We start from the raw sequence: 25,458 nt of genomic DNA, 5'->3' as shown, positions 1-25,458 counted from the left end.
TAACTTTTGCGCAAACCAGTCGCTTATTGCGATTTTTTTTTTTTTTTTACCAAAAATATGTAGAAGAGTACGTATCGGCCTAAACTGAGAAAAAAAAATGTTTTTTTTTTTTTTAAACTGGGATATTTATTATAGCAAGAAGTAAAAAATATTGTATTTTTTTCAAAATTGTCTCACTTTTTTGTTTATAGCACAAAAAATAAAAAACGCACAGGCGATCAAATACCACCAAAAGAAAGCTCTACTTGTGGGGAAAAAAGGACGTCAATTTTGTTTGGGAGCCACGTCGCACGACCGCGCAATTGTTAGTTAAAGCGATGCAGTGCCGAAAGCTGAAATTTCACCTGGGCAGGAGGGGGGTATATGTGCCCAGTAAGCAAGTGGTTAATCCACTCTGGGGAGATCTCAAATGCACAGTTCATGCAAGACAGCCCAAGAAATTACAGGAACTGGAGGCTTTTTGCCAAGAGGAATGAATGGGCAGCTTTACCATCTGAGAAGATAAAAAGAGCCTCATCCACAAATACCACAAAAGACTTCAAACTGTCATTGATGTTAAAGGGAGAAATACACGGTATTAAGAACTGGGGTATGTAAACTTATGATCGAGGTCATTTGGGTAGTTGCTGTTTTTTACGATTTAAAAAGAGTAAACACAGTTGATTGATAATAAATGGCTTCAGCCAAACACTAACCATGAGTGAAAGAAAAGTTTTTGTGTTATTATACATATTCTCAGAAAAATGGCTAAGAAATCATAAATGCTGCCAGGATATGTAAACTTATGAGCACAACTGCATACTATATAAATATATACATACGCACATATATATTATACACACTACATATTTAAATGTTATTGTTTTTTTTTTTTTTTTTAAAAGCAGAGGCCTTAAAGAATAAATTGGTGGGTTTTGCAAAAAAATGCATTTTATTTTAAAATAAACTTTTTTGAATTTTAATGCAAAAACCCCCCCAAAGAATCCATAATAAAAATGTTGGTACAATATTAAAGGATGTTACGCCGATAGCAAACATGTCCTGCTTTAAAACTGTGCACGCCCGTGCAACAGCGACAAACATAAGAGGTCTGGTGCTGGAATTACTGCCCATGATCTGACGATCGTAGTAATACCTCACATCTCTGGGACAATCGCTGTTAGCGTGTGGGTAGGACCGACATGGGCTTTTGCAGAAAGCACAGGGGGGACAGGGGCACTTAATTATATATTTTTTTCAACTAAATTTTTATAGCTGTGACAACGAATGAAAACATCCCTTGTGACAGCAAAAGGCATGTGACAGATACTCTTTATGGAAAGATCTGGGGTCTACAAGACCCCAAATTCCCTGCTCTGCACTTAAAAGCATTTGAGCACACCAAGATCAGTAAAACCATGTTTCACCCAAAATAGGTGAAGGAACTTGGCCTTGAATATCAACCTCCTGTAATCCTCTGAGAAGGATTCCAAATGGTAGGGGGGAGGAACAGCATTCAAAGCCAGTCAGGGTTCTATCACTTTGCATAGTGTTGGCAATCTCCATTCCTGAATGTGCTTACAGAAGGGGAAGAGAACCTGATCAGTCTGTTGCTGTTCCCTCATTGCTTAACCATTTCCATACCGCGCCTATTCTGGCACTTTTCTCCTTCATGTAAAAATCATTTTTTTTTTTTACTAGAAAATTACTCAGAACCCCCAAACATATGAATTTTTTAGCAGACACCCTAGGAAATAAAGTTGCAACTTTTTATCTTGCACGGTATTTGCGCAACAATTGTGGGCGGGACTTGCGTGCGTGTTCGCTTCTGAGCGTGAGCTACTGTGGACAGGGACGTTTTATTAATTTTTTTTATATATTTAAATTAATTTTACTTAATTTTTTTCTGCACTTTTTTTGATCACTTTTATTCCTATTACAAGGAATGTAAACATCCCTTGTAATAGAAATAGTGTGTCACATGTCCTTTATGGAGAGATGCGGGGTCAACAAGACCCAACATCTCTCTCCTAGGCTGGAAAGCATGAGATCAGGAAAAACAATTCACTGATCTCATGCTTTCAGCCGCGATTGAGGCTTTGTTTACTTCTGGGTACTGGGGTGTGACGTCATAACGTCACGCCCAGGCTCCCGTCGGTCATAGAGATGACCGGTGACCATTTGGTCACTGGTCATCTCTATGCTCTTCATTCGGCGGCGGCAGATTCGTTTTCCGGGCCTCCGATGGCACGGGAGAGCCCGGAGAAGCACCGGATGGCGGCAGGAGGGGGGAATGTCCCATCCCGCCGCCGGTAAGAATGATCATGATTGCCACTATGATCGTTCTTATGGTGCGCAGAATCGCCGCCTGAAAAAAAAAAAAAAAAGGATATCTGAATGATGCCTGTAGCTGCAGGCATCATTCAGATATCCCCCACTGAAGTCCAGGCTGTCATATTACGTCCTACGGTACAGAAGTGGTTAGTCACAGGCTGGAGAGGGCTGGAAACCAAGCTACATTGCTTATCACAAGAGAAAACTGAGGTCGTCCATGATGTCGGTCAGCTCAGCCGAGACCACACAAGTGGATGAACAGAATTACAAATATTTTGGCAGGCACGCAAACATATATACTGTATAGTTTAACTGGATATTTAGTTAAATACTATTCTTAATACCAGATTTTGTTCCAGTTGCTGTCCCTGTGCCAGTTCCTGTTCCAGTCTGTCTGCTTGCTGTACTCTGCCTTTTCTCCTCAAGTAACAATCGGATATCTGCAGGCTTCTCAGAATGGGATTTACTACCAATACGATTTTTCACACTGCTTCCAGAGTCAGATCTCATTGAGTGCCTGGAAAACAAACAGATATTTGATTACTTACAGCTATGTTGGCCTAAACAACCCTACACGACAATACTATGGTACCTGAACAAACTACAGTGAGCTCTACGGCAACTCTGCTGTTTGTCAAAGTAACCCTATAGCCAGGCAATGCACAATGAATAGTATTCGATATATTGAATATAAATAGATGTATAATGTGATAGAATCTTGTTTTAATGTATATTTTTTGTATATGAGAAAAAGATTAATAACAAATAAATTGAAAATGAAGTAACCCTATAGCCTTATCTAACAGGTAAAATGAATAGCATTGTTCATTACCCAATATTACATGTCCTAAAGCCAGACAGAGACAGTTTGAATCTTGGCTGGTTTAAGAGGAACTGGCTGAGATTCAAGCCATGTATGGGAAGGTTGATTGTACCCAAGTTGATCAATTAACTTGGGTACAACCAGCCTGCCTGATTTTTACATGCAACTGATTATTGCCAGCAGCTGTTATGAGCCCTAAGCAAGTTAAGAGAAATTTGGGGGAAAAAAAGCTAAAAGCAAAAGTAGTGAGCTACTAATGTCAAGCATACAGTACAACAGCGCCAGAAAGTTTATTCAATTCACTTTATCAGAGTTCTCTGTATTTCTCCTGTCAGTTCACAAGCGACCACAAGCTATATGTACTCCCTGAATCCTGTTGTGTAGTTGCCATTCAAGCTTTCACAATCAGGACTAGATGGGATTGGTGACTGTAAGAACTTAATTTTGCTAAATTTTATATTAAGCCGTCTCTGTAGGGAAGACAGCTGAAATCTGCAGTGGGTGTTTAACTTTCTACTGCATCTAAAGCACGGGTCCTCAGATCACAGACAAAAATTAATGGGGTGGGATGGTGCACTGTTGCAATACCTGGATGAATAGAAGAAGTACTGAAGAGGAAGGCAACCCCCATTTTATGTATCAAATTTGAATTGTTTGTTTTGGCAGGGCTGTTAAAAAGACACATAGTCCCCAGCAGCGAGTTAAAACGCAACCAACTGGTTTCCCCCAGAGTATTATGGAATTGTGAACGGAGATGGGTTGACTGTCCTTTTTCCCCACAAATAGAGCTTTCTTTTAGTGGTATTTTATCATCTCTGCGCGTTATTTACTTTTTTTTTTTTAAATGCAGACAATTTTGAAAATATATATATTTTTTTACATGGTTATAAAACCTATCCAATAAATAAAAAAAAAAATGTCCTCATCAATTCAGGCCAATATGTATTCTGCTACATTATTTTTATGGCGAGTTGCATTTCTTTCAAACAGCCTTCTGTCCCCCCGCCCCACATATCTGACGCGTTTCGTGATTGGCTCACGTCTTCAGAGGGCCAGAAGACGTGAGCCAATCACGAAACACGTCAGCGCGTGGCTACGTGACGCATCGTTCACACAGGAATAGGCTGTACCCGGGACTCACCAGCTGGAGCTGTGCTGAGAAGTACAACAGTCTGAGTGAGCTACGGTTTTATCTTCTGATGTGCAAGTTTTAATCTTTTACCTTGTAAGCATATTTGTATTGCAGGGGATTATTTTTCAATTAAATACAGTTTTACACTATGTCCTGCCCCTCTGCTCTTTTCTATGACTGGTCATATAACATCATGCACTCATCCCATTGATCCAACATCCCCTGTGAGGTGTGCTCTGGACGCCGAGCTGAACTGGAGATAGGAGGCGAGAGGCTGGTGATCCATGATTGAGAGGAGATCGTAAGGCACTATATATCACTATCATCTGGTGAGTAGAAAACCAAGAGGGGGGCTGAGTCGTATAGGACTGCTTACTTGTCATACCAGGATTGATCAACATCACCTGTCAGCATTAAGGAATCAACTTTTTTACTAAAGACTGTATGCTGTTCAAACATCATTTAGGATTCCCTGAGGACTGCTTATGATCAATATTAATTTTATCTCTAATAATTGTATCACTAATTATTTTAGTTTGATGTTGGATTTATGGAACGTACCCCTTTGGATCACTGCATCATTCTCCAGCAGATTGTGGACTTTTGGTTCATTTGAATCTTATTGGTATTCATGTAGCGCTGTTAGTGTCTCTTTTGACACATTTTTTTCATTTAAAATGTACAATAGAAAACACCCAGCTTATCATATAGTAAGCTTGTGGCAATCTGGTTACACATTTAGGTTTTTCAGAAAATAAGCTCTGCATTAGGGACTCCTCTTTGCTAACATTTATTGACTTCAATGGGGAAACTCGCTTTGATATGCTAGTACTTCGGATTACGAGCATTCTGCTGGAACGGATTATGTTCGTAATCCAAGGTTCCACTGTAAATTTTTATGTTTAAATACACTTCAAATACATACCCTTTTCCCAAAGTATATGCATTTCATTCAATTCTGATATAGCCCTGCCAGATAACTGCAATACAGAAAAGTCAGGGTATCAGTCTGTTTTTCTGCAACAAGGTCTTGTCACGGCTCCCAGAAGAAAATGCAGCATACCAATCAGCCCCTCTCTCTGTCACTCCTATCATGTAATTGTTAGCACATGAACACACAATGGACTGGCTCCTTGTGCCGCTCTGCTCTCCACTCGCCCAGATTGAGCTCTGCAGTGCAGTGAACTGCAAATGACTGATGGCATGTCAAATTCAGATATTTACAACTGCATCCATTTGAAGATTAAATGCGGAGCTACCTTAATTTGTCTTTTTTCTGATTTCAGTTTTGGGCGAATATACAGCCCAATAAGTTTTTAAAGCATCACTTTTTTTGTGTTGCTGAAGCAATGACCAATGCACAGTACTGAAGGTCAAACCTCTACTGTCTGCAGGTCAACGTTGGAGATCAAAGGCCTTATAACATAAAACCAATGGTGAATGGGACTATTGATAAAAAGCTTGCAATGGAAAGGTAATTTACAGCAGTCCATCACAGGGGTCGATGTGGATGTTTCCCAGGTAGCATTGCTAAAGGCTTTATACTCATACTAAGCCTAAAATCAAACTCACTACAGCCATCAAGTTCAACAGTGACATCTGCTGGCCAGAGTGCACCATAACAATATAAGTAGTACAAGCCAAACTAAGGGAAACCTAAAAACTCTCCCTTGCACTGGAACTTTGCCCACACTACAGGACCACCTGCAGGTTTAGTCTAGGGCATGGTTTCTCAACTTCAGTCCTCAAGTACCACCAACAGGTCATGTTTTCAGGATTTCGCTCATATGAAATAGCTGTGGTAAATTGGATCCGACTTTGCCCTGCGACTTGAAGTTCGACATCCATGAACAGGGTTTCGACTTGGATGCCGACAATGACAGGCACTTTGTCTGGTATGAATCTTTAGTGGGAACTCCACACACAAAAAAAAAAAAACATGGACATGGGTTCCCCCTATAAGAGCATACCAGGCCCTTCGGTCCGGCATGGATTTTAAGCTTCTGGTATGGATTTTGGGGCAGACCCCACTCCGTTCTTCGGCGTGGGGTCTGCCATAACCGCTTGCCGACCGCCCACCGTGGTTTTACGGCGGCAGGTCGGCTGCGCAAAATCACGTAATATAACGTGATTTTGCATTGCGGCCACTAGGGGCGCTCGCTCCCTGCTCGCCCCTGGTGTGAGTGGCCGGCGGACGCGATCACTGCCGGGCACCCGCGATTGCTCGTTACAGAGCGAGAACTGGGAGCTGTGTGTGTAAACACACAGCTCCTGGTTCTTTCATGGGGAGAAATTACTGATCGTATGTTCATACAATATATGAACAGCAATCTAATTTCCCCTAGTCAGTCCCATCCCCCCTTCAGTTAGAACACAATGAGGGAACATAATGAACCCCTTGATCGCTCCCTAGTGTTAACCCCTTCCCCACCAGTGACATTTGTACAGTAATCAATGCATTTTTATAGCACTATAAAAATGCCAATGGTCCCAAAAATGTGTCAAAAGTGTCCGAAGTGTCTGCCATAAGGTCGCAGTACCGATAAAAATCGCTGATCGTCGACATTACTAGTAAAAAAAATACAAATTCCATAAACCTATCCCCTATTTTGTAGACGCTATAACTTTTGTGCAAACCAATCAATAAACGCTTATTTTTACGAAAAATATGAAGAATACGTATCGGCCTAAACTGAGAAAAAAATAGTTTATATATTTTTGGGGGATATTTATTATAGCAAAAAATTTGTGGGAAAAAAAAAGGATGCCAATTTTGTTTGGGAGCCACTTCGCACGACCGCGCAATTGTCAGTTAAATCAACGCAGTGCCGAATCGCAAAAAGTGGCCTGGTCATTGACCAGCAAAATGGTCCGGGGCTGAAGTGGTTTAAAATGCATACCAGAAGCTTATTTGTTTTTTGTTTGTTTTTTGGCATATGATTTGGTCTTCACATGACAAATTGCTCCAATATGAACCTAGGCTAAACCAAAATCTGGTCCACTAAAAACCGACAGATAGGGATCAGTCCCCCATCCTTTTAGCAGGTCGGATAGAAATTGACAAGCAGTCCACTTCAATCCAACCACCCAATAGAGAAGAGCGGGCTGTCTGCTCTGCATAGCGGAGTGGACACAAACATGTCTCCCGCCTACTCAGCAAGGGATTAGTGGTCAGATTCCTCGCTGACCAGGTGGATCTGCTTCCACCTGGAAGGGGGCTTACGGATCTGAAAGCAGCTCATGTTTATGCACTTGTGTGAACAGCTCCAGTGCAAACAATGCAGCTGCATGCAAATCTGAAATTTAAAAACACTTGTATATGTTTTTTTACAGCCGTGTGAATGAGGTTTTTTAAATATCTGGACGCTAGGTCAACCTTCAGGCCTCTTGCACATGGATATAAAAATGTAATGTCATTTATATTCAGGATCTTCTAGAAAGAAAGATCCTGAGTAAAATGATTTGTAAAGGCGTTGCGTTAAATGCATGAAAAACTTGTACACATTTGTTAAAACTCTTTATCCTCTTCTAGTTGCCAGTGTTGCAATATATGCATGCATACATGTAAAAAAATGTTTAACTCCGATATGTGCAAGATGCCATAAAGCTTTCTTTACCTTAGTGCACTCCTTCACTTACCTCATCCTTCGATTTTTATTTTAAATGTCCTCATTTCTTCTGAGAAATCCTCACTTCCTGTTCTTCTGTCTGTAACTCCACACAGAAATGCAAGGCTTTTTCCCTGGTGTGGAGTGTCGTGCTCGTCCCCTCCCTTGAGGGGGTGAGTAGGAGAGTCAGGACGCCCACGAACACAGTTTCTTTTCTCTATCTGCAACGTAGAGAGCGTCCTGACTCTCCTGCTTGCCCCCTCAAGAGAGGGGGCGAGCACGACACTCCACACCAGGGTGAAAGCCTTGCATTACTGTGTGGAGTACTGCACTAAGGTAAAGGAAGCTATTTAGGAAAAACATTTATCTTTACAACCCCTTTAAACTGAAGCCTAATCTGGTGATATGTTGCCTTCCCCGGTTCCTCCTGAAGGTATGGCTGAACTTCAGCTTTACCCTTTCATCTTGCACAAGTGTAGAGGCTCTTTCCTCTACTGAATTTGTTTACTGTGATTTTACTGTATATTGTTTGATTCTCACAGTGTGCATTAAAAGCTGTTGCACAGATAAGACCCTGTCCAGCATAATCTAACCTCTTTTCTCCACAGCTTGCTTGTCCCTCTGGCCCACCTCTTTCATTCGATTCCAGTTTTTAATTATGGAATCCAAGCATCACTGTTACCCTGGGTGTCTGCCATTTTCAGGAAACTATGTACAGCGCCTTGCTGAGCACTCCCATAATAAGTATCCAACAAGTACTGAACGGCACTTTCCATGGAGCAGCTTACCTGATAGTCTTCAGCTGTGATTCTACCTCATCAGCGTACATGGTCATCTTCATGCTTTTTTTTGGAGAGGGTGTAGAGATCATTTTCAGCTCCAAGTCATAGTCCATTTCATCAGAGTCTTCTGAAGTGCTGGCTGCAGAGCGCCGTGCCCCCTCCCTTTCTCTTTTAAAGGCTTGCAGTTCATCTCTGTATTCCACCACTACACGGTCATCCTCATCCATATCCTCTTCATCCTCCTCCTCCTCTTCTATTGGCTCCTCTGGAACATTCACCAGGCCTACATATCAGGCAAATATTCAACTCATCAGCAAACCACAGAGGCCAAAGGCCACTCACCCCTGTAACATTCCTACTAAATACACAGGTTCTAAAAGGGTAAAGCCCAACTCCAACCAATGCTTTTGTCTTTTGGATGGAGTGAGAATTAAGTCACATTCAGACAGTTGAATATGTACAGCTAGTTTGCTGCATTCAGAGGAGGTAAAAGGCCACACCTTGTGTTATGGCTGCATATAAACTGGATGATTCCCTGTAGCCAGTTAGTGTGCCGCCAAAACTCCAACCCTGGATGCACACTGGCTGGGTCCAGGGTTGGTATTTGCTTGCAATTGCTTTGAAGAGCAGTTACATGCCAACAGCAGCGGTTCCTGCCATTGAATTTTACAGAGTAAATAACCCAGAGTGCGCCTCTGGCTGTACATATTCGGCCATCTGAAAGTAGCCTTAGAATCTCAGGGTGAAGAGGTCAGCACTCCATGTAAATCATAGCTATTTTACTGCCAACAAGCAATCATTGTTTGGACCGGGTGCTGGCCCTCTTTGTCAAAGTGGGAGGACCTGCATGCCCCAGAAACGTACATTGGCGATTGGTGTTGGCAGTAAAAGAGTTAGAGCCTACATAGGGCGCTGCCCTTTTTTGTCAAATCTCTAGAAGTACCATCGCTGGACATGCACTGACACCCCCAAAGTTTTGAGGCAAGAAGTTTGTAACAAATCCCCCTTTGTCACAGGGGATTGTCTTTGTAGTTAAAATTGAAGACTAAATCAGAAATACCTGATATCTAGAATAATATTGTTATCAACACACATCAAACAGCCATACTCCAGTTTTTTTATTGCATCATGCGGTCAATAACTGGGATTCAATCAATAGAGTTTTCACACAATTAGGTGGACTGATTATGCCTGGACAAGTGACTAGGGCTCTAACCTGCTACTGTGAGGTGAAGAGACACCATCTAAAATCTTGATAGAGATATTTAAATTGTAACAAACTTACAATGGGGCGGGAGGTGCGGTGGCAGTAAAGTACCGCTATTTTTAGCGGCACTTTACTGCTAATTTCACGGCACTCTTTTCGCCCGCTAGTGGAGCGGTTTTACCACCCGCTAGCGTCCGAAAAAGGGTTAAAAAAAAAACACTGCAAAGCGACTCTACAGAGGCGCGTCACCAGCGGTATAGCCGCGGTGTCCAATTGCTTTCAATGGGCAGGAGCGGTGGAGGAGCGGTATACACAGCGCTCTTTCACCACTCCAAAGATGTGACTAGCGGGCCTTTTTTTCCGTCCTACCTTGGGCTTTCACACTGGAGAAACAGCAGCCGCTGTTTTGGGTCGGTTTGCAGGCACTATTTTTAGCGCAATAGCGCCTACAAACTGCCCCAGTGTGAAAGGGGTCTTAAATATACCATTAAAATATCAGTTTTAGAGTTAAAAAAAAAAATATTGACAGGAATTTTAAGCTGTCTTGCATCCTCTGCACACTTACTGTAGTCTCAAAGACTATTTAGCCATCCTCTGTACTACAAGTCAGTTAGTGCCTATGTTTTCGAAATCAAGACAGTGGGATGGATAGAGTAGTTTAGCAAAATAAAATTGGGCAGGGCTGACACCACTCAGTCCTCCAAATGCTGTGAGTTGAAGGGCTGAGTGTACTTCTTGCAGACCAACGTGTAAAACTTCTGTAAAAGTTAACCTGGAGTTAGGATTTAAGCACTCTAGCTGTTAACTATAGATGCATTTAAAATTAAGAAAGAACAAAACAAGGGGTAAGAACTAGCAAACTAAAATGTGCACAATGTTAGCTCCACTCTGTTCAGTCTAAGTGGAAAGGAGTATAGCAAGACAATTATGTAAATATCTTAATAGAAAAATATATAGTGTAGCGCAACATTCATAAATCCTAAAAATCAATACATATATCACTTCTAAAAAATGAATATTTAAATTATAAATCAAATAAAAGGGTAACGAAGTCCGGTATTAATAATGTAACGAAAGTCCATTGTTTATAATTAATGAAAAATAACACCAAAGCGTCTTCAATATAAAAATTCATACTTCTGTGCACATCCATCACCAGGTGAAGGATCTGCTCACCTCAAAAGGAACACACACACACACACACACACACATATACTCTATATTCCCCAAAGCTTTGATTCCACAGAGACAAGCTCCTTAATCCTCCGATTCTTCTGAAGTGCTCACACATCCACATACGATTCATAAACAATATAAAAGGCACAAGCATAGTGTACTCTGCTTAACATGTTTATTTGTTACCCCACACAGCAAAAAACAAGCTTTGACAGCGGTTAAAATGCATCAGTCACCTCACCACCTCGGCAGGAGATCGATGTGACGTCACAGGCTCGGCTCCTCCCTCCTAGACGCATTTCCCCCCCGTGATTGGGCTTTTTCAGTCTGACTAGGGGGGAGAAGCCGAGCCTATGACGTCATGCCGCTCTCCTGCCAAGGTGGAGAGGCGGCTGGTGACCGATACATTTTAGAGCTGTGAAAGCTTGTTTTTAGTAAGTGCATTTGCTGTGTGGGGGAACAAATAAACATGTTAAGCATTGTACACTATGATTTTGCCTTATATTTTTTATTAATCGTATGTGGATGTGTGAGCACTTCAGGAGGAATCAGAGGAGGAGACAATCCTGAGCAAACTGAGGATTAAGGAGCTGGTCTCTGTAGAATCAAAGCTCTGTGGAATATAGAGTACTGTATATGAATGTTTTTTTATTCCTTGGGGAGGTGAGCAGGTCTTTCATCTGGTGATTGATTTGCAAAGAATTTATGTTGAAGACACTTGGGTGTTTTCTTCCCCCCCATCCAATATAGACACTGGACTTTGGTTACATTGATACCGGACTTTGTTGATATACTTTTAGATAATTTACAATTTAAATATTCATTTTTTTTAGAGGTGATATATGTATTGATTTTTAGGATTTAGGAGTGTTGTGCTACACTATATGTTTTTGTATTAGGTTATGCATATTGGTGGGGGGGGGGGGAAATCACAGTTTTAGTGTCTTAGAACGCAACACACACTATTAGTATTTTAAATTTAATTTGTGGTAGTCATTAGTTGCACCGATTGTTTTTGGTTCACTTGATTATGTAAATATGACTTGCCACCAAACCTTCAGTTCTGCACCATACACTGCTGCATTTGGACTGCCTGTAGTGGCAAATCCCCCAGAATTTAAAGTAGACCCCTGTATCAGGCAAGTACAAGAGAAAGAACTGAACGATAGCCAAACCCAGAAATGCACAGGACATAAGAATTATTTGTAAAATGGTGGCTCACGAGTGCAAGATTTACAAATAGGGCTCTGTTTAGCTCCTCTCACTTAAGGCTAGTGACTGGATTTCCCTTTAATTTGAGGACCGATTTTTCTTTTTTTCCATTCCTGGCTACAGCAAATGTCAGTTCTGCTGTTACCTGAATGAAGGTGCTGGTATGCAGGGGCATCATCTCCAATAAATGTCCCTTTCTTCGTGACATCTCGCTGGACACGGCGAGAATTGTACCTTCTCTTCCTGTTGAAAAATTAAAGAGGCCCATTAAAATCAAGACTACCCACTATTTTTAGTAGATCTCTTAACAAAATGACTGAAAACCATTTAAATTAACTGCTCTATGACCAGAACTGCTAATTTGCATTTTTTGTATATGAAAGCGTTTGACTGGCAAATTGAAAAAAAGAATAACATTTACCAGGAGTTGCTAAGGATTCCTTTCATGCCACCATAGTTTGGATTTCCGTACTTCATGTAGTACTGACTTTTCCGTGACGCTCCAAGTTCTTTCTTGTCATCTAGTAAACCATAAAAAAAAAAAAAAAACTTTAAACAAAATCCAGTAAGGGCGCATTCACACTTGTGCAGAGACTGGCTTTTTCTGCACTAGAAAAATGCCAGTCTCTGCAACTGTTTTCTGGGAGTCCTGACAATAGAACGTATGCTGCAATTGTGTAGAAAAATGCAATATGTACTTTTTCTGCAACACCTTGCTTTTCTAAGCACCTCAGCTGGAAATGAAACAGTGCCTTGCACAAGACATCACCACCTAAAACCAGTCCAGCACAGAAAAATGGAATGGCTTCCTGTTCAAGCTGCACGATTCTGGATAAAACGAGAATCACGATTTTTACTTAGATCACAATTCTCTCACGATTCTCGTCGTAACATCTTTCAAATTATACAAAAAAAATTGGGCTAACTTTACTGTTTAGTTTTTTAATTCATTGAAGTGTATTTCTTACTAAAAAATTGCGTTTGAAAGACAGCTGCGCAAATACAGTGACAAAATATAACGAATATATTATATTCTCTAGGGTCTCTGGGGGGACAGATAAACGGAAGTTTCACCTTTAGGTGGAACTCCGCTTTAAAGGGTTTGCTAACCCACAATTTACTTTATATAATCCGCTCTGTCTTCTAATGATATGTCCCCATGTGCCTGATGTATTTAAAAAAGCCCTATATACACACACCTTATCCGAGTGCTGATCAGCGGTCAGCCGACGCGTCACATCTCTCCTTTCCCCCCGTCTCACAGATGCAGTGGGAGGGGCCGAGATTCCCCCGCTGAAGTGGAAGAGCAGGAGGGCCGGAGATACAGCACGTCAAGTGAACACTGATCAGCGCTCACAGATAAGGTCAAGTTAAAGTGAAGCAGTGCCAAATTGTAAAAAGTGCTCTGGTCAGGAAGGGGGTAAAATCTTCCTGAAGTGGTTAAATAAGTAGATAGAACGGTATAAGGCTCAGCTTGGCATGTCCTTTCTTGGCTTCCAGATTAATATAAGGGCCTCAGTCATGAAGCCAGATAGGGCACCAGTGTCAAAAGCTTTGAAGTAAATTTCATGCAAAAGGGAAGAGAGATGGCCACATAAAATGTTGTTCCATTCCGCTGGTAACCCATCCAGGCCAGGGGTCTTATAAGGAAGAAGGGAACCAATAGCTGTGGATATCTCATCTGGTGTAATAGGACCAGCCAGCATCTGTCCTTGAACTGGGGTTACAGAGAGAAGGGGAATTAACCCTGGATTGTCTTCATATAAAAGGTTTGTGAAAGTGTGCAAAAGCAGCATTGATCTGCAGAGGACTAGAAACCAACGATCCCACAGGGCCAATAACATCGGAGATAAAGGACTTGGGGGGGGGGGGGGGGTGGTTGTCTAAATGGAAAGCCAAGCAAAGGCTTTTCCATCTTTCTTACCACCATGTTCAGCTATCCAGGCAGATTAATCCTGAAAAAATCGCAGGGTATCAAACTAGAAACAAGAGCAAAAAGACAAGGGTATAGCACTGCTTACCTTTGTAAGCATATCTCATTTGCAACTGGTTTTCCTTGAACAATTTCATGGCGGGACGAAGATCATTTCTCATTAAAGACTCTTGTTCTGCCTCAGACAGAGTATCCATCTGCACATAAAAAAACAAAACAACGAGAATAAGCAAATAACCAAGATATTACAGAATCTGCGCTATATTAAGATTACCAATGTGATATGACACATATAAAATGCAATGTTTAATCTTCACTCATTCCAGTGCATAAATATTGTCAAATCCTTTAGTAAACCAGCCTATATCAGGAACCGTTTTCATGACCATCAGAGCCAATAAAGTGACAATAAAAAACCCTTGTTTGAAAGAACTACAAAACAAAAATCCTAAATATAAAATGTTACATTAAAAATTATGTGAAGGTTGCAAATGTACTACATTAGCATTTTATTTTAAATGTCAAAGATGGATCTACAACCCCATATCCAAAATACTGTGTAAAATCTACATAAAAACAGAATGCAATGATTTGCAAAATCTTAACCCATATTTATTCACAATAGAAAATATATCAAATGTTTAAACTGAGAAAAATGTATTTTAACCACTTAAGCCCCGGACCAATATGCAGCCTAAAGACCCAAGGTGTTTTTACAGTTCGGGACTGCGTCGCTTTAACAGACAATTGCGCGGTCGTGCGACGTGGCTCCCAAACAAAATTGGCGTCCTTTTTTCCCCACAAATAGAGCTTTCTTTTGGTGGTATTTGATCACATCTGCGGTTTTTAGTTTTTGCGCTATAAACAAAAATAGAGCGACAATTTTGAAAAAAAAGCAATATTTTTTACTTTTTGCTGTAATAAATATCCCCCAAAAACATATATAAAAACATTTTTTTTCCTCAGTTTAGGCCGATACGTATTCTTCTACCTATTTTTAGTAAAAAAAATCGCAATAAGCGTTTATCGATTGGTTTGCGCAAAATTTATAGTGTTTACAAAATAGGGGATAGTTTTATTGCATTTTTATTTTTTATTTTTTTTTTACTACTAATGGCGGCGATCAGCAATTTTTTTCGTGACTGCGACATTATGGCGGACACTTCGGACAATTTTGACACATTTTTGGGACAATTGTCATTTTCACAGCAAAAAATGCATTTAAATTGCATTCTTTATTGTGAAAATGACAGTTGCAGTTTGGGAGTTAACCACAGGTGGCGCTGTAGGAGTTAGGGTGCACCTAGTATGTGTTTACAACTGTTTGGGGGTGTGGCTGTAGGAATGACGTCATCGATCGTGTCTTCCCTATAAAGGGAATGACGCGATCGATGCGCCGCCATAGTGAAGGACGGGGAAGCCGTGTTTACACACGGCTCTCCTCGTTCTTCAGCTCCGGGGAGCGATCGCGACGGAGCGGCTATAAACAAATAGCCGCGCCGTGGTCCCGGATCGCTCCCCGAGCGGACCCGACCTCCGCATGTAGCGGGGGGGGTCCCGATCGGACCCCCCACCCGCTAATAGGCGAGGACGTACCTATACGCCCATGTGCCTGTACGTGCCATATTGTGGACGTATATGTACATGGGGTGGTCCTTAAGTGGTTAAGTGGTTGTAACCCAATAATAAATGATCCTAATTCTTTAACCACTTAAAAGGAGTTGTAAAGGAAAAATAGATAAAAATCCATCATATAATGTACCTCTAGTTTCGTTTTTGCATCTAGTTTCGTTTTTGCATGTTATCCTGCCTCTGTGCTAGACAGAGCCATAGAGCAGTGATGGTTTGGAAAACGAAACTAGAATCTCCCAGTACTGTGGTCATCAGGAAACAGACAACCAGGAAGTGTCCAGAACAGAGAAGAATTACAGCAACATCAGAGCAAAAACGAACAATGAGGACATGAAACCAGGACTGCAGTAAGGTAAAGGAAGCCATTTAGCTAAAAAAAAAATGTTTTTTTTTAGTGACCCTTTAAGGACCCCTTTATGCCGATACACATCGGCAGAAGGGCACAGGCACGTACCTGTACGTTGCCTGTAAGAGCCCAGCAGCGGGGTCGTGAGCGCACCGCTGGCGATGCGCTCGCGACCCGGTCCGAAGCTCCGTGCCCGCGGGACCCACGGACCCGATTGCCGCCGGTGTTCCGCGATTGGTCACAGGAGCTGAAAAACGGGGAGAGGCGTGTGTAAACTCACCTTCCCCGTTCTTCTGCGTGTCAGTGAGACTCATCTGTACCCTGATATAGGAAACGACGATCAGTGACGTCACGCCTACAGCCACGCCCCCCTACAGTAAGAATCAATCCCTTAGCGTCCCCTAGTGGTTAACTCCTTCATTGCCAGTGTAATTTTCACAGTAATCAGTGCATTTTTATAGCACTTTTCGCTGTGACAATGACAATGGTCCCAAAAGTGTCCGATGTGTCCGCCTTAATGTCGCAGTCACGTAAAAAAAAAAAAGATGATCGCCACCATTACTAGTAAAAAAAATAATAAAAATGCCATAAAACTATCCGCTATTTTGTAAACGTTGTAAATTTTGCGCAAACCAATCGATAAACGCTTATTGCAATTTTTTTTTTTACCAAAAATAGGTAGAAGAATACGTATCGGCCTAAACTGAGGAAAAAACTTTTTTTTATATCTTTTTTGGGGATATTATAGCAAAGAGTTAAAAATATTGCAAATCTGATTTGTATCTTAGTGCAGACCTGTGGGAAAATCAATAAGCCAATCACACAAGCATTAAATGATGTTTCTGGAGAGCGTTCTGTACACTGTGTGTACAGAATGCCTCCAGGTAGCCATATTGCATTTGACAGAAAATTACAGAGCTGCAGATTGAAAAGGAACATTCAATTACAATATGATTTGAGTTGTAATTGTACGCACCATATATTTTTTTTTGTCAATTTTTTCCCCCATAAGAGTGGAGCTACCATTTAAAGGCCCCTTTCACACGGTCATTGATCCGCCCCTTGAACCTCCGCTTGCTCAGCGGGGAACCTCCGCTTGCTCAGCGGCGGATGACAGGACGGTCCCCGCAATTTTTAGAAACATTTTTTCACAGATTGGCCATCTTTACTTCTGAAGCACTAGGACTCTCTTTACACCCAATCACGTTACTAACTTGCTGCCAATTAACCTATTTAAGCTGCAAAATGTTCTTCCAGCTCTTCCTTCCTCTGCCAGCTTTTTGTTGCCCTGACACCCAACTTTTTTGGGATGTGTTGCTGCCATCAATTAAAAATGTAATCTTAATTTTTTCTTAAAATGGTACGTTGTCTCAGTTTAAACATTTGAAATGTTTTCTTTTGTGAAAAAAATATGGGTTTATGAGATTTGAAAATCATTGCCTTCTGTTTTTATGTAGATTTTGCACAGCATCCCAACTTTTTTGGAATTGCAGTTGTACATCTAAAAATATCCCACCTCCAATTCACATTGCTTGTAAACAAAATCTAAAATGGTTGACCATCACTGAACACTCATCTCTTACTGTATTCAAGGTGATTTTGTTGGGCTCTTTTTCAGCATCACTAGGATTATCTTCATCCACTTCACCTTCTTCAGTTTCATCGCCAGAGCTGTCATTGAATCGATCTAGAAGGAGAGCAGGAAAACATTCACAGACTGCTTGGTCCTACAGCAGTATCAAGATTTTAAAGAGAACACCACCTTAGGATGGCCATTTATGGCACAATTTTTCTAACATCATGATTGTCCAGAGCATTTATGGCTGGGCAGACTTTAGAGCAGGAGTTAACAAGGTAGGAGACAATTCTGTGATGCAGATCTTTGGTCATGACTGAAAATCTCAGCAAGTAATTTAACCACCACCCGCCCTACAGTTACAGTGTGGGCTCACATTGTCGCTCCCTGCGGCAGGGATCTGTGATCGATGTGTCCTTCGGATCTCAGATCGGGGTAAAGAGCCAATCAACGTGTAAACAGGATTTGCCGGTTATGGGCAGTCCTCTCCTCACATTGAGGGCATGCGAGGAGAGCAGATAACCGGCAAATTCACACAGACATGTACACTGATAATCAGTGCACCCCAACAGTGCCCATCAGCACGCCGCCCCAACAGTGCCCATCAATGAAGGAGAAAAATTACATTTAGCGTGGGACCCCAGAGGAGGCGTTTTGGGGCTGCTCTGTGCAACAAAACCATTGCACAGAGCAGGCGAGTAGAACATGTTCATTATTTTAATAAAAAACAAATAACTTTTGTAACACTAACAGAGCTATATTATGGATCTTGCTGGGATGAGTAAATACAGGAGTCTATAAATACCATTTCTGGAAAGAAAAAAAAAAACACTCTAGGTTGTCTTCACTACTAGCCACATATCTAAAGGCCAAGAACAGGAATAAGCAACCTTGGCACTGCATCACTGGTAAAACTACAAATACCATCAAGCCTCTGCCTCTGGGTGACATGCCTTTGGCTGTGAGCCTTGCAATGCATCATGGGACTTTTAGTTCAGCACTAGACACTTGGTCATGATATCTATGGTGAGTTCAGCCGATCATCTCCTTCTGCAGAGAGCAAATTCCAAAAGCTTGGAATCTAGGTCTCCCTATAGGTGGTTAGGTGTTGTTTCTGAAGCAATACTTTATTCCAGAGAGAAATTTGACTTGTTGCACACTATCCACTCCAGATAATCTAGCATTATGTTCACATTTTATTTCATATATTGTGGTAAGATTATTAAGAAGTGGTATACCATTAAAAAAAAAAAACACACTATACCCAGTTTTTGAGCACACAAAGTAGACTGGTTACCTGCTTTGGATTTTGTAGAGGTGCTTTCTTCATCTTTTTTATCCTTCGTATCTACTGGCATAGTGGTCAGATTTAGCAGTGCACGAGCTGCAGTCACTTCATCAAGCCAGACCACATTGCCTACAAGAAAGATTTTTTCGAAATGAATACATTTGCGACAACAGTAAGCTTACACTATTTTGAGTGCAGTAAACAAAATTAAGGAAAAGTTAACTTTTACAAAAAGTGCGGGGCCGGTGCATTTGTAACATGTAAGGCAGGCCATACATGGTGCAAATACCTTTTCTTCAACCACAGGTTCCAGGAAAGACATTCACACAATTCTCCCATCAACACAGACCGTATTAAAGCGGAGGTCAACCTAAAAAAAAAAATTATATATATATATATATATATATATATATATATATATATATATATATATATATATATATATATATATATATATATATATATATATATATATATATATATATATATATATATATATATATATTTATATTTTTATATATATTTAAAGCCAGCAGCTACAAATACTGCAGCTGCTGACTTTTAATAAATGGACACTTACCTGTCAAGCAGGTAAACGATGTCAGCAGCCAAAGCTGTTCAATCGCTCGGCTCTCGTCTGCCCCCTGCCTCCATCCTCGGTGAGGGAATCAGGAAGTGAAGCGCTGCGGCTTCACTTCCCAGTTCCCTACTGAGCATGCGCGTCCTAACGGGTCCACGTTGTCTTCTGGGACCTGTGTGTTTCCCAGAAGACAGCAGGGGGGGGGAGGGGTGTAACCCAGCAAGAGTCTACGCCCAGAAGTTGGTGCAAATACCTGTATTATACAGATATCTGCACCCCCTCCCCCCTGAAAGGTGCCAAATGTGACTCCAGAGGGGGGAGGGTTCCAAAAAGCGGAGGTTCCATTTTTGTGTGGCCCTCTGCTTTAACAGGGGAATCAGCAATTATGTTCTCCCGCTGAAGGCAAGCGAGGGAAGCCATCCCCACATGCACCAATTTTTTTTACAATTAAACATTTGTGTGTTACCTTTGTAATCAGATATGTAAAATAATGTAATTTTCTCTTATGTGTAGACATTGTGCTTATTGATGTTTTATTGATCTTCATTCAATGCATGCCCATCAGTCTTCTCAAACAAATACAATCTCTAGTTGACTGTGTATTTTTTATTTTCAACTCCACGGTCAGTCTAGGAGGATTTTATCTGCAGGGTTTACCATATGGATAGCCCATAGCATAAAACCCCCTGAAAAATGTATGTATGAAATCACCAAAAAACAAACAAAAAAAACATACAAACAATTCACAAAATAAATCAAGAAATACAGTTGACCAAATTAGTAAATGCGTGAAAAATGACTGTCGGGCAAATACTGATATAGTAATTCACTACAGTTTTGCAAATTATGTCTCCAGGCTAAGAACCTGGCACTGTGCGGGAGTTGTGTCATTTCTATGCTGCCAAACATCATCGCCGAAGACTTACGAACCAGCAGAAGAATAGAGAATGGTAGCAACATGGAAAGTGGCAAGATTGGAGTGAGACTGGAGCAAATGTTGCATCATTACAGCAGGACACTTGCCCATTATGTCAAAAGCTCCAGTGTGTCCGAAAGTTCAGTTCAGCTTTAACTACTTCCCAATAATGAAACAATAGTCCTTACAAGCTCAACTCCCACCAAGTTTTTATTTATTTTTTCTTATACAGTGGGAAAGGGTAAAAGGCACTAAATTTCCATTGCTGTCTGACTCCATTGGACAAGACAGAAAGATGACAAATCTTCTCAAAACATGGCGGTAAAGTAGTAGTAAAGTAAAAAGTCTGACTTTACCCTACAGGTAAACAGCTCAAACTTGCGTTTAGTGAATACCAGCATCAGCTTGAGCCAATGACGCAATTCATGCATGCGCAGTGCTCTTTGCATGCAGACAACGAATGTGCCGTGGATACACAGAGCGCCATGACACAATGGCAGAGAAATCTACTTTTGTCAGTCCAAAAAAAAAAATCTTCAGAGAAGAGGTTCATCACCTAGATTCCTAGAACAATAGCAAAAACATTGAAGTCTCATGGAGTGGTGGGGTTATACGAGCGTGCCCTTATGGGCAAAGTTTTTGCCAGTGTCCAAGTACCGGACAGGAGCCAGCATATAACCATTGGTTTAGGAATAAAAGTACTGCGTCCTGCACTGTACAGTTAAAATATTAGTTATTAACACCAAGCATGTTAGGCTTTGTCCCTGAGAAGCACGATAGGAAATGCTGAAGCTATGGAGTCGAAACTGAGTCACCAAGATGGTTTTTGACTTAAAAAGGCAAACTTCTATAAGCCCCGCCTTACTGCTCTACTCCTTAAAGCAGAGGTCCACCGGTTAAAAAAAAAAAAACTGTAAAAGTCAGCAGCTACAAACATTGTAGCTGCTGACTTTTAATAAGCACACTTACCTGTCCAGGTTGCCTGCGATGTCAGCCGTCCGAGGCCGATCCGTCCCTCGGACCGGGGCCGCCTTCCTCACTAAGGGAAACAGGCAGTGAATCCTTTGCGGCTTCACTGCTCATTTCCTACTGCACATGCACAAGTCCCGTGGCGCTTTGTGAATGGGCACACCATCCTGTGTGTCCCAGAAGACAGCGCACCTCCATTTTTATTGTTTTTTTTTAGCCTTTTTGGCTATTTTTTTTTTTTTAGGGTGGACCTCCACTTTTATCCACCATTGCTATACCATGTTAACAGCAGGAGACATTTAAACCAGCACGGGAAGCTAGGAGCTGGCATGGGCAAAAATAAAAAGATTGTGTTGAAACTGCATCGTTGTACATAGTTAGGTTGAAAATAGACAAGTCCATCTAGTACAGTGGTTCTCAACCTGTCTAGTGATAACATTTCCCATGTTGTGGGGACCCCTAACAGTAAAATTATTTTCCTATCGTGGGTTGTCGGCACCCAAGGTAACACAAGTAATTTTCACCCCTAACCCACGGACATTTAGCACTCCGAGTCCCTTCCACTCGTACAATATTAGATCCCCTTATAGTACCATTTTAGAATGTACCACTCCCACTTTGTTCTCCTTTCTTTTCCTTTTATCTCTCTCTATCCCAATTTCTTGTTTGTTCTCCCCATCCCTCTCTAGAAGTCTTTCTTGTTCTTTCTCTCTCTTTTCTTTGTTCCTCCCCCTCTTTTCCTCTCCCTTCCATGTATTCTCTATTTTTATTCCTTCTCTTACTCCCTGGTGGGGAGAGTATGGAATCAGTGGCAGTGCTGGCGGGGAGTTGGCATTCAGTGGCACTGCTGGTGGGGGTTGGGATGAGTGGCAGTGCTGGTGGGGAGTTGGGATCAGCCAACTTAGGTGCTCTTGATCAAGGTCATCTGCTGATCTGAGAACTGTAGTGGGGACTCTAAAGGCAACTCTAATCACAGGTAGTGTTAGGCCCCTTTCACACGGGGCGGATCAGTGATGATCCGCTCCGCTTGCTCAGCGGGGATCGCTCCATTGATCCCAGCTGAGCCGGCGGATAACAGGGCGGTCCCTGCACACTGTGCAGGGGCAGCCCTGTCTTTTCTCCGCTCTCCCCTATGGGGGGGATCGGATGAACACGGGCCGTCTGTCCGTGTTCACCTGATCGACAGATAGAAAAGTAGGTTTTTCCTCCGTCACACTTTGGGAGATCGGAGCGGGTCGGATGTCAGCGGGCATGTCCCCGCTGACATCCGCGGCTCCATAGAGGAGCACGGAGCGCCTGTTCAGGTCCGCCTAAAAAACTGGCAGGTGGACCTGAACGGGCCACCCGTGTGAAAGAGCCCTTACTCACTGTGTCTCCAACTTTGTGGTTTCTCGTAGCAGTGTCACCTATGCTGAAATCAGCAGATAGGGTCTCCTCCAGCCCTTCCCACTTCACAAGTCAGCTGACCCCTAGTCCCTGCCTCCCAGCTATGCCGTGAACTGAATGGGCGGGCCAGGTTTTGGGTACCCCTGGCAAATCCTCATTTGACCCCCAAGGGGGTCCCAACCCCCAGGTTGAGGACCACTGATCTAGTATAACCAATATAAAAAATTTATATATATATATATATATATATATATATATATATATATATATATATATATATATATATATATATATATATATATATATATATATATATACATACATATACATACATATACATATACATATACACACACACACATACACACACATATATACATATATACATACACACACACAATCCCATATTCACCTACAGTTGATCCAGAGGAAGGCGAAAAACTCCAAAGCATGATCCAATTTGCTCCAGTAGGGGAAAAAAATCCTCCTGATCCCCGAGAGGCAATCAGATATTCCCCGGATCAACATATAATTAATTATAACTGCCTATAAACACTAGTACCCAGTTATATTATGTACACCTAGGAAAAAATTGAGGCCTTTTTTAAAAGCTATCTACTGAGCTGGCCAGAACCACCTCAAAGGGGAGTCTCTTCTACATTTTACAGCTCTTACTGTGTAGAAACCTTTCGGTATTTGGAGATTATTTTTTTATTTTTTTCAAATACTTTTTATTTCAACCGCCTAGTGCCGGTCCAGATTCTCGTAACAATCATATATACACACACACACATAACGGATATATTAAAGTTCTAAATCGATCATCACATCCTTCACAGCACCCTCCATGCACCCCTGAAGAGGATATCATGCCAGTGTTACAGCGAGCAGGGGGACCACCCCCATTCGCTGTATCTGGAATCGCCCTATCCATTTTCCATTTATAAAAAAAAAAAAAACAAGCAAAACAAAACCAAAAAAAAAAAAAGCATTTTAAAGGGGGGGGGGGGGAGAAGAAAGGGGGAAAAGGGAAAGGGAAGAGTAAGGGAAGGGGGTACCCTAGATAAGCAATGGATAGCTAGTTATTGGCAGTTTTAGTTGTAGTACCTATATATTTGACCTTCATGAGTTGAGCGAAATAAGACCTTCTTCAGAAAGAATAAAACATATTCCACTGACTCCATACCTCAGTACTTTTCTTGTTGGTTTTGTGCTAAAGGTGTAAGATCTTCCATCTTATTTATCTCTTCCACTTTATGGAGCCAGCATCCAACCGTAGGGGGCAATATATTTTTTTCACCTAAGTGGGATACATGCTTTGGCCGCGTTTACTAAATGTCATAAGATAAATTTCTTATATTTTGACAGGGATAATCGCAACATGTAGTAAAAAAAAAAATGGCTGGATCTTCTGGTATCCTATAGTCTCATTTTGATTAAATCTTTTTTCCTCTAGACAGAGTGCCCCCTGTGATGACCTTAAAGTGGATGTAAACCCTCACATACCCAGTGAAGTGAACAGCCTCAGATGTTACAAAGGGATGAAACAAATCTCCCTACATAAGATTTACATGCATATCTGCTGTCTTTAGCTTTATATATCCTTTAGAACAGTGGTCAACCCTGTCCTCAGGGCCCACTAACAGGCCAGGTTTGCAAGATGACTGAAAGACACAGGTGATCTCATTTGCTGCTCAGTGATTGCAGTATTCTTGTCTCCCCAAGGTAATACATAAAACTAGGGCTGTCCCGATACCACTTTTTTTTCCCCAAGTACTCGCCGATCCCGAATACAGATACTTTTTTTTAATGACATGTGACAATTTAATAATGGGCATGACAGGGGGCACTGACGGATGGATGGCACAGACAGGGGGCACTGACAGATGGTTGGCACAGACAGGGGGCACTGACGGATGGTTGGCACAGACAGGGGCCACTGACGGATGGTTGGCACAGACAGGGGGCACTGACGGATGGTTGGCACAGACAGGGGGCACTGACGGATGGTTGGCACAGACAGGGGGCACTGACGGATGGTTGGCACAGACAGGGGGCACTGACGGATGGTTGGCACAGACAGATGGATGGCTACTGACCACTGCTCTGTCCACTACACTATATATTGACCAATACCGACTTGTCTAAAACTACTCTAACCTCTCTCTCTGGCTGACAGTCTCATCTGCAGCTTGTGTGTTCCATCAGCCTGGAAGAGGTGAAGAGAGGGTGTCCGGAGAAGAGGGGGAGCCTGGAGGATGGAAAGACAGCATATCGGTCCGGAGGCTAGAAGGAGGGGGGACCAGCCACGCCTTGATCACGGATTGGCCAGCCCCGTCGGGATCACGGATAGCCCTGCCCCGCACATGACCATTCACAGGGCACAGGGACACAGGAACATTAGGGGGACGGATCCGGCAGTGACACACACTGCCTGGCGTCTTCCTAAAATGTATGCACCCGGCGCCGTCCACGCTACCCCACTGGCTCCGCCCCCTCTCTGTCCGCCAACTTCCAGGTATCGGATCAGGCATCGGGAGCATTTGTGCGAGTACAAGTACTCGCACAAATGCTCGGTA

General features: G+C 42.0%; 1 protein-coding gene across 2 annotated transcripts in view; it reads right to left on the bottom strand.

Annotated features, from left to right (window-relative positions):
* The window catches only part of NCBP3 (nuclear cap binding subunit 3), a 54,966-nt gene that overhangs the window by 3,545 nt on the left and 25,963 nt on the right, over positions 1–25,458 (bottom strand). Inside the window, exons 5-11 of one of the 2 annotated variants that reach the window (XM_040338349.1) lie at positions 19,038–19,157; positions 17,748–17,851; positions 14,275–14,383; positions 12,675–12,774; positions 12,399–12,496; positions 8,665–8,923; positions 2,658–2,830 (exon numbers count right to left, since the gene is read on the bottom strand). In XM_040338349.1, coding sequence (XP_040194283.1) covers positions 2,658–2,830; positions 8,665–8,923; positions 12,399–12,496; positions 12,675–12,774; positions 14,275–14,383; positions 17,748–17,851; positions 19,038–19,157 — 963 coding nt within the window. Of the gene's footprint in view, positions 1–2,657; positions 2,831–8,664; positions 8,942–12,398; positions 12,497–12,674; positions 12,775–14,274; positions 14,384–17,747; positions 17,852–19,037; positions 19,158–25,458 lie in introns of both variants that reach the window. The other variant, XM_040338348.1, reaches the window with a different exon arrangement.

Source organism: Rana temporaria, chromosome 2 (assembly GCF_905171775.1).
Source record: "Rana temporaria chromosome 2, aRanTem1.1, whole genome shotgun sequence".
Classification (NCBI taxonomy): Eukaryota; Metazoa; Chordata; class Amphibia; order Anura; family Ranidae; genus Rana; species Rana temporaria.
Note: the sequence above shows the minus strand (reverse complement) of the source record. Positions and strands in the feature narration are given on the sequence as shown.